This window comes from Sinocyclocheilus grahami, unplaced genomic scaffold (genome assembly GCF_001515645.1).
Source record: "Sinocyclocheilus grahami isolate Dianchi unplaced genomic scaffold, SAMN03320097.WGS_v1.1 scaffold978.1, whole genome shotgun sequence".
NCBI classification, from domain to species: Eukaryota; Metazoa; Chordata; class Actinopteri; order Cypriniformes; family Cyprinidae; genus Sinocyclocheilus; species Sinocyclocheilus grahami.
Genome location: NW_015506157.1, coordinates 392,787 through 402,989, shown reverse-complemented (window position 1 = coordinate 402,989; position 10,203 = coordinate 392,787). Strand labels below are relative to the sequence as shown.

Below are 10,203 nucleotides of genomic sequence, written 5' to 3'. Positions count from 1 at the left end.
GAGAAAGTGAAAGAGCAGAAGCCTAAGTCATGTAGCTGGTGAGGACGCAGCGAGGGTGGTGGCGCTGTAACGCCGCAGCAGCTCAGCGAAACTCTGGCTTCTGTCCGTGGTTCTAGTCTGCGCGTGTCAGTGCATGGTGACGCCGTGGGTTTGTATGCTCTCTCTGTCTGTCTCTGGGGCATTTCGCACCATTTCAAGCTTTGGATCAAACCGGGCGACACGCGACGGAATTACCGCCACAAGGGTGTGGTTCTATCCAAAATGACATCGCCGGATGTAAATAACAAGTGGAAGTAGGATCTCTGCGCATCCTTTAGAGATGTACACCGCGGTGAGTGCTGCCTTGTCCTCGCGGGGGAGCCACATGCGATTCATCCTGATGGGGTTTTGTTTTATTGTCGATCTCTGATCATTTGAGTCTTATTTGCAAAGAGCAGATGCGTATTTAATCTCGGTCTGTTGTGCGCGCAGTGATGGTGCGATAACGGTGTCGCTTTCGCTCGCAGCGCTGGTTTTATTTGCGCTCCTGTGCTGAATACGCGATTCATTGCCTTTCTATTGTCTCTTCACACAGAGCTCCGGGTCTGGGAACGCGTCCCTGCGCTGTTCTATGTCTTCATCGGCAGATTTCTCCGATGAGGAAGAGTACAGTGCGAAATCTGGGTCGGTGTCGCCGGCGCCGGGGGACACGTTACCGTGGAATTTACCCAGACACGAGCGCTCGAAGCGGAAGATCCAGGGAGGATCCGTGCTGGATCCTGCCGAGAGAGCGGTGCTCAGAATCGCAGGTAGGACCCTAAAATATCTCCCAGTCTCCCTGCAGCCGTGCACGTCCATTCATTAGGCTCTTACAGAGAAAACGACGAGGCCTGTCGTTCGCTATTTGATCAAGCAGCAGTCAGTGAACTACACGTACAAATACAGAGTTGATCAATAATAAGCGATGAAGAATTCACGTAGTTTGGGTTTTAAGAAAGTATTTAAAAAATCTGTCTGTCTGTCTGTCTGTCTGTCTATCTATCTATCATTTATCTATCTATCTATCTATCTATCTATCTATCTATCTATCTATCTATCTATCTATCTATCTGTCTATCTATCCATCTATCTATCCATCTATCTATTTATCTATCTATCTATCATCTATCTATCTATCTATCTATCTATCTATCTATCATCTGTCCGTCCGTCCATCCATCCATCCATCTATCTATCTATCTATCTATCTATCTATCTATCTATCTATCTATATCTATCATCCATATATCATTTATCTATCTATCTATCTATCTATCTATCTATCTATCTATCTATCTATCTATACCTATCATCCATATATCATTCATCTATCCATCTATCTATCTATCTATCTATCTATCTATCTATCTATCTATCTATCTATCTATCTCCTAATGGCCTATATACACAGACTCAGAAGAAAAGGTACAGACGCTGTGACTGGAGTGGTATAATTTCAAAAGGTACACTTTTGTACCATATTTACCTCTAAAAAGGCATACTAGTATCTTATAGGTACATATTAATACATAGCATACAAATTAGTACCTAAATGGTATGTTAGTGACAGATTTTGTACCTTTTTTCCCCCTGAGTGCACAAACAGCCTGCAGTTCATCATTTGGCAGTTTTATGCTATTTATTTCTATGATAAATCATTTTTCTTTTAATGGTTTTATAGAACAATAATAACACATTAGGCTTTACCCTACAAATAAAAGAACTTGTAAAGCATTGTAAAAAAAAAGAAGCATCACTATAAGGCAGAGCTGCATGGTGTTTAGTATTATGAAAGTTGAGATTGGTCGGCATCTGCTTGGGAAGATGATGTTTGTCCTGTAATAGAGTTGTGTTCATCATGCTCCCGTTGTAAACGCGAGGACGGGAACGCTCCGGTTTTAGGACCTTGGAGAGCACGCTTGCAGACACATGGCCGCGGTGACCACCAGCGTGTGCCTCTAAAATAGAGGATGACTGTGCATGACACATTATCCCCTTCATGTAGTCTGACATGTGATATATATATATATATAGCATTCCAGATGAATGCTGACCACACATGAACAGTGTCAGGAAGACTAGCAGCGTTAAATAAAGCACGCAAAACGGCATGTCGTGAAAACTGGTATTATTTTGAAGAAGCTATTGGCGTTTGCTGGGATGCAGTGAGGGACAGTCTCACCGGCGCACGGCTGAAGCGGCAGAGGAAGTCGCGCTCATTGGCCGGTTGGCGGAGCTGGGAGGGGACGCAGGGCGTCGCCGGTAACGGAGCAGCGGCGCTGATCGGTCAGGCTTCACTTCGCCAGTGCGGCCGGTAAATGACCAGCCTCGACCGCTCCGCCAATGGCCCGCTACGGACCGGCTCCGTATGTGCTCGCCGACGAATTGGAGTATCTCCAGGCGTACGAGGACGTGCTTGAGAAGTATAAAGGTAAAGAATGACTCCGGTTTGACCGCTCCTTAAATTAAAAATGTGCTTCGGCAGCGAGACGGTTAACGGTGTCAGAGCATCAGCGTGATGCATGCTTACATTAATACATGCATTGTTTCATTGTTTACTGAACGGAAACCGACCTGATGTGACAAATTGAATAAGCTTGTTACAGTAAGACTAAACCCCTTTATTTCTGTCTATCTGACAGATCGTGTAGAAATATAGTTCTGTTTGTGTGTTCAGATGATTGCATTAGATGTTTGTTATAAAAGCCCATTGTGAAATCCTGATTTGATTGCTCGTCTACATCTGTCTGTGGTGTTGTCCCATCCATCGTGTCTGCTCTAAATGCATCTCTCCTCATGCACTTACAGTGGCTTCCAGCCATTTGGATCACTAGTCCTGGTTTAGGGATGTTATTTTCTTCTCAGCATCATCCTGCCAGTCAGCCTCTGTCTCTGCAGCGTGCATGTCTAGGGAAATATATAAATGCACGGAAATACATTTTTCCCCATTGAATGAGTGTTGAGTATTCAGGTGAAGCTGATGTGTTGTTTTTGGTGATTTGTAGCTCAAGAAGAGCAGCAGATCGTCTATCAGCTGTTGGGTATCATAAGCTAACAGTCAGCTGTGGTGCAGCAGGAATAAAACAATCATTAAAAATCACTTAATGTGTTAGGTATCAGACAAATGTTTTTATTAATATTGGGCAATTTAAAAAATATTGGATAATAATAATACAAAATAATAATAATAATGAATTATTTTGTAAAAATTTTTCCATAAAGCATGTTATGTTTTCATTGTTGCAGTAATGATTAATTTACTTTAAACATTTGTCATCAAAAATATAGAAATCACTTGGCAGGTGCTTAAACATCAAGCGTAGCGTTACTTCTGGCAGGTCACGTTAGTCAAGCTCCCATCAGCTGACTCTCAGCTGATCCCCATCAACCTATGGGAATACGACACCTATCTAAGCATTCATATATAAGCTCCCTCAGTATTATCAGCAGTTTTCGCATTGCTCAATAGCTAATTACCCTTCTCCATCCCCAGCTCCTCCTCTGTCAGTCGGGATTCAGCCTTCTGATTCTCCTTTGTATCAGACTAATTCTAAAATGTGTACATAGCATTATTGAACGTTAACGATATCTGCAATACATTTGTGTTGGTTCTGTTCTGTTTACCCCGGGGGGTTATCGCTGCTCTCCCTGCTCTCATCCATGCTAGGCTGCATGGAGGCGCAGGGAGTTCTTGCCCAGAACAGAACCATACCGTCAATCCAAACTGTATGCTAATTGTCAATCATCTTTGACGATAGTGGTCCTGACAGAAGTACAGGTAATGGTTGACGTCTAGGTTAGTGTCCAGTTACTTTGTGGAATTTAGTTTGTTTTGGGTTTCGAGGTAAGAAGCACTGAGGACGTGCGGTACAATACCCGGCTAATTGGGTATTAAAGGTAATAACACACAAGCAGAGTTTTTTTTTTGTAGTGGTGTTCTTGTAAAACAGAGCGTTTCATCTTAGATCAGATTCAATCGGTTCCTTTCAAAATGTCTTAATCTTGTACTTTTGAACGGGACTCAAATGTGTACATTTCAATAGGCCTGTGAATGTGAGACTGGAACATGCAAGCTGCTTCGGGGTCGTGCACAGTTACCATCGCGTACAGGACCGCAGTGTACTAACAGGTGAAGACCAGAAATGACATAAGCCCTTGTGTTATTTTAACATTGTGTGGCTAAGAAAGCTCAAGATTTACTCTAGATTGGGTGTGTCTCTCATTTTTCTTTGGAGCTCCAGTGTCCTTTCTATTAAGGTAAGAAGCTCTTTCATGAAATTCTAAAGGTACTGTAGTGTACAAAGAAACCAACACGCTTTACATCCGCTTGTCACTGTGGACTGTTTTTATAAGGCTTTTGTTATTACTTGATTGAGTTCTTATGTGGATGAACACCAGAGAAGAAAAGTAACCAGAGGATTTGAAATATTAGCCCTTTCTGGTGATTACATGCTGTTTTGTCTGGGTAAACCATATTATTGTGATGATTAGAGTATTGTAGAATTTCAGAGAACTGCTTTGCTCAAAAGAGCCAATAGTTCTTGCTCTTATTATCTGCACTGAACATTTTTTTTTCATTCAACCAATTAAAAAAATGTAAGGTAATGATTCACGTCTATATTTTTTAACTTGAGCCAATGAAAAATAAATAACTTGCCCTAAACAATATTTTCTATGTCTATGAAAACTATTTTGTAAAACCTGGCACAGAGTTTATTTTTCTTGTTGAAGAAAGTCAATTAATTTAAATTCTATTTTTGATCCAAACAAAAAAATATAGATTTAATCAAAACAAAAATTCTCATTTAAGAAATACATTTTTTATAGTTTTCATAGACATAGAAAATATTGTTTAAGGCAAGTTATTTATTTTTCATTGGCTCAAGTTAAAAATTATAGATGTGAATCATTACCCTACATTTTTTTAATTGGTTGAATGAAAAAAAAATTTTCAGTGTAATTTCCAAGTTAAATCTATATCAGTTGTTTTATTTTTCCAATTTGTTATACTAGAAAATTAAGAAAAAAAGCAGACAAAAAAAGGAACATTCATGCAATTTTCTGTTTTATTTTAATTCAATTCCAAATGTTAATTTAAAAACACAAAACATGAAAACATTTCCCCATAAAACATACATAACAAACTAACATAAAACAGTTGATCTCAGAATCACAACAAACGGCATCAAAACTATATGGTTTTATTCCACTCTGAATTCACAGTATTGGCAATACTGAATTTTAGGTGCTAACTCACCTTTTCCAAGGTTGAGTATTACCTGCTGAATAAAATATGAAGTGCTTTTCGTACACTTAGTCCAGGTGCAGAGCATAAAGCAGTCTGACAAAATGGACATAGAAGGCCTGAGATCGGTCGGTTCATCCATTACAAAGTTTTCTTCCAAGATGATTCCCACTCTAGATGGGTTTAGTTGTGGACTTGCTTGATCAACGCTGAGGAGTCTTACTGGAGTCTGTCTTGTCAGCTGCGTCCTAACAGAGGAAGAAACAGATCGATAAAGCCATTATCAAGTCAGTTAGATAATGCTGTTGTCAAATACTCAAGATCATATGCTGCGTTCACACCATGTTCTACTTAGAGCTGTTCATGTCCTTGGACCGGGAACTGTGCGTTTCTATGGCAACACTATCCATGCCTAAATTAATCTGCAGCAGTCAGGTACAGTCACGTGGTACAAGCAGAAGCTCTCAGAAAATTCCCAGATTACAGATGGTAATTATGAGTTCTACAAGGACATGAATTCTTTTTCCAAGTTGTAATCTTGTAATTATGGCAAATACAACATGGGATGAATGCACTTATAAAATTGGATGAACATGGGATGAATGCACTTATAAAATTGGATGAACATGGGATGAATGCACTTATAAAATTGGATGAACATGGGATGAATGCACTTATAAAATTGGATGAACATGGGATGAATGCACTTGTAAAAAGAGCTGGCCTTTTGGGTGATGTCAGGTTTTCTGTGAAGAGCAAACATTAAAGTTACAGTCTTTATAAGGGCATCTGACTTAAGGGTTTACATTTAAATGTACAGTGTGCCTGTCAATAAAGTGATCCTCCTCAGAACAGGCCTCAGTTAACCCACATGACATAAAATAACATCCATACAACTAACTTATCTAAAACAAAGTTTCCACCTTCTCACCCACAGCTCGTTGAATTCACACACAATCACACAGTGACAAAATGGTGTCGTTAACGGACTCTCAGTGTGAGGAGGCGTGGTCATGATATAAACTTAATAATATGAGTTAATCTAACCTTGATATTTTACATTCGTCAAAACAAATATGTCTTAGTTGAGCTCTTAATGAAAAATATTTATATTTATCAATGTTTTGAACTAAAAAAATATTACTTGAAAATAAAACAAATAATGGTAAATTTAATTGAAAGACAAATTATTAATTGGATGAAGTACTGCTCGAAAAACTTTTTTCAGTGTGTAGTATCCAATCACGCCTTGGTGAAACACAGAGCTGTGGTGTATTTAGTTCATACGCTCAGTACCAGGACAAATGGCATTTAACCAGGTCAGATGGATTTAATTCTTGTGCCAATACACATCAAATAAATTCCTACTAGGTCATATAGTAGTAGGGCTGGTCCGAATACCATTTTTTGAGCTTCGAAGCTTCGGTAGTAATCAACACCGAATATTCTAAGCTTCGGCGGGAGGGAGCTGAACATATTCTTCTCTCAACACCGTGTCTACACTGGACGCCGCGCTGCAACAAAATACAATAGAACCTATTATGTAGTGGTCGACCGATATGGGTTTTTTGACAGCCGATGCCGATATCTTGGAAAGCAGGGTGGCCGATGGCTGATATAAAGCCAATATAATTTTATTTATTTTCATTTATAGTTAAGAAATTTTAAATAATTTGAAAATGGATTAAAAATTATTGTGTAAAATAAACGTACTTATACTTTAGAAGACAAAGCATTTTTCACAAATAAATAAATATTTAATAAAAATAAAAACCAACAGGGCACTCAGTATTCTGGGAAGTTTGTGTGCATTAGAAATCTTTTTTTTTCAAATAAAGCCAAGGTAACACTCATTTTACATACAGCATGCAATGAAAATTACATGAATATGACAGCGGGCAAATGCATAAAGTGCAGCATAATTTGAAATCACTAGTTTAAAGTTTGTCGATCGTGCGTTTCCAGTCAAGCAGAACTCTCCTCCTGTCGGCATTCAATTTGCACAGACCGACCGTCACCCAGAGAACACGTGATCATGCAGGATACACATGCACACTTTAACTAGATTCGACTAAGTCTGCAAAGTTTGTGAAATTAAATGTTCATTAGTCATTCAAAAATTTGTTTAAATGATATAAATGCGTATCTGCTGAATGCTGATGGCAAATGAGAAAGTATTATAATGTTTGCCTTTCTGTTACTAATAATATTAAAGCAATCGTTATAATACTTTTTTGTATACATTTTAATTCCTTTGTTTAACAGTTCTATCTGATTATTAGATAGACTTCTATCCATATTAGACAGAACTGAACGACGACACTGCTCACATTCTCCCTCTTGTTCGCTACAAGAGGGAGAATGTGAGCAGTGTGCGCTCAGGCGCTGACGTTCACTCAGCGACATCAAAATAAAAGTCCCGCCTCGAACCAGAAAAACTTATCGGCCGATGCCGATATTTGAAAAGTGCCAAATATCGGCCGATATATTGGTCGACCACTACTATTATTCTCTCTACACTGGATGGGTGGCGCGACAAATTCCCGACAACTGCTGCTGCGTTCTATTTATGACATACTGATACAAATTTTAAATGATTTTCAACAGTCGCTTTGTCGCGTCCAGTGTAGACAGACTTTAGCTGTTGCGGTGCGGCGCAACATGACAACTGTCGCGTCCGGTGTATACACGACCTGTAATAAAGGCAGGAATCTCTGTGTGTCTGTCTGTTTGCATTTTTATTATGTCGAGAACCGTTCATCCAATCGACTTCACGCGTGGCGGGTGTGTTGCTGCGGACCCAAGGGAGTGCAGTGTCACATTTTGGTGCAATATGGACACGCGACACATTCAGAATTACTAAACTTTTAATAAACTACAGAACAGTGCAAGCCGGAAGCGGCGCGCCTCACGCGGGCAGGGCTTATATGCTCCGAGAAGGGACACTGCACTAGTGATACAAAACACACAGGTCTGTTAAGAGCAATACTTTTAATATAGACAAATTATTATAAGCCTGGGCTACTGTACGTTTTTTTATGACTGCCGTATTCGCAAGTATTTTCCAAGCAAATTAAGTGTACGTTTTTATCATGTGTAAACTTACTGATTAACATGGCGGATAAAAGCAGCTCGTTTTTTTACACCAACAATATACTATAGGCGTACTACTTACAGAACTCAGGTGATTTTTCAAACTTGATGTGCACACTGCCTTTGTCTTGTTCTCACTCGATTTAAAGTGCTCCCACACAGCTGAAGTCTTGGGCATTTTTGTCTTCTCTTCCAGATGAACTGAATCATGACGTTCATGACGTTCACTCATGGGCGATTCATACTCAAGTGCGAATGAGAACTGTTGTTCGAGAAAAATAAATAAAAACTTTTCGAATCTCAAAATTGAAAGTCGAATGCCTAACGAATATTCGAATAATCGAATATTCTGGTCCAGCCCTATATAGTAGCTGCATTTTCCTGTAGAGTTTCATGCACTGCTTTCTCAGGTTGTCAGACTTGCTTTTGGGAAGTTGTGTGGGGGTCAAGGGTGTCGTGTTGCAGCACACCTGCAGCTATTATGTGTCAAGTGCCTCTTTATGAGACACAACAGTGTCCAAAACCTGAACAATTCTTGCTTCGAAGGTAGGAAGACATCAAAGCACGTCTGAATCCAGGGTTGCATAACGTCCTGTCTATGGAGATTTCTTCGTCTGGCTTGCATAGATGTATTCTTGGCTACGTTTGATATCCCACACTCTTTTGCACTGAAAAAATACAATAACGTCTACTTATTGAAAGTGCATTTATTTTTTCCCAGCTTATTTCATTTCTAACAAGCATTGTAGTCCATTGCTTGGCTATCTCTGAATCCCACCTAAATTATTTTCAGCATCATTGGACGTGAGGTTACGGTGCATTTGACGCCAGTCTAAAACTAGTTTCAATTAGGAGACTATGCTGTGACTAATGCTGCCTGTTTAGCAGCTGCTTTAGGTTTGGGACACAGAGATCAGAAGAAGGACTGGACTTGTGCTTCTTGCTGGGACTTGCTATGCCCTGTATGAGGCCAGCTTCTTCTGCTGTCCTGAGCAAAACAGACTAATGGTTACTTGTGCAGCAAACCCCTGAGGTATTGCAGATTCTGTTCTGAAAACATGCTTTTCCACTGCCAATTTTGATTTGCTTAGACTATAGCCCTTATAGCACATTGACCTTGTGAGGACAACACTGTCTCACACTGTCTTTCATATCAAAACCAACGCAAAGGGAAAAGTAAATCAATTTTCAGAGTTGCTTCCTAGCCGTGCTTCCTCTGTTTGTGTGTGAAAGCGTGAAAGTGTGTCTTTCCGCATGGCGAGTGTACACGTTTGAAGCAACGTCCATAAATAGCTGTCTAGCATGGAATGTGTAATGTCACACCTGTGATGAGGCTCGGGGTCACAGATACAGCAGATGCCAAAGGCTCAACCTCACACAACACTGACGTGACGTTTGCCATCTCTGCATGACACAGGAAAACCTTGTTTAAAGTATTTGAAGTTATGTTTTTTGTCAGGTTATCAGCTCCTTGATTTTTTCCTGATTTAAAGAGGATTCTGTACTCTTTAAAACCATGATATATTTTTAGCTCCAATATGACTTGAGCACAACACCTTGAAGATTTTATTAGAAGTGCTACAGCATTTTCAACTCTGTAAAGCCTGACATATAAAATAATGGTCACATGTAGTTTAACGGTTTATTGAACTTTTAGAGAAAACATTTTTAAAAAAGCTAAAAATGTGATTATTGTTGAATATCATATTTGACACATCAGGCTTATATAGTATGATATATTGCATATATAGAGCTCACACTCGAGGGGGAAAACACTTCTGGCCAAAAAGTAAGAAAAAAGTCTTGTAATGTAAACCAATGAGATCTTTATAACAGATATGATATTG

The 10,203-nt window shown here is 39.5% G+C and overlaps 1 protein-coding gene across 1 annotated transcript in view; it reads left to right on the top strand.

Moving 5' to 3' along the window:
* Positions 1-2,123: 2,123 nt before the first annotated feature.
* The window catches only part of LOC107565059 (plectin-like), a 69,426-nt gene continuing 61,346 nt past the window's right edge, over positions 2,124-10,203 (top strand). The window contains exon 1 of the mRNA XM_016250242.1: positions 2,124-2,449. Within this exon, the coding sequence (XP_016105728.1) occupies positions 2,362-2,449 (88 nt within the window). The 5' untranslated portion in view covers positions 2,124-2,361. The remainder of the gene's footprint in view (positions 2,450-10,203) is intronic.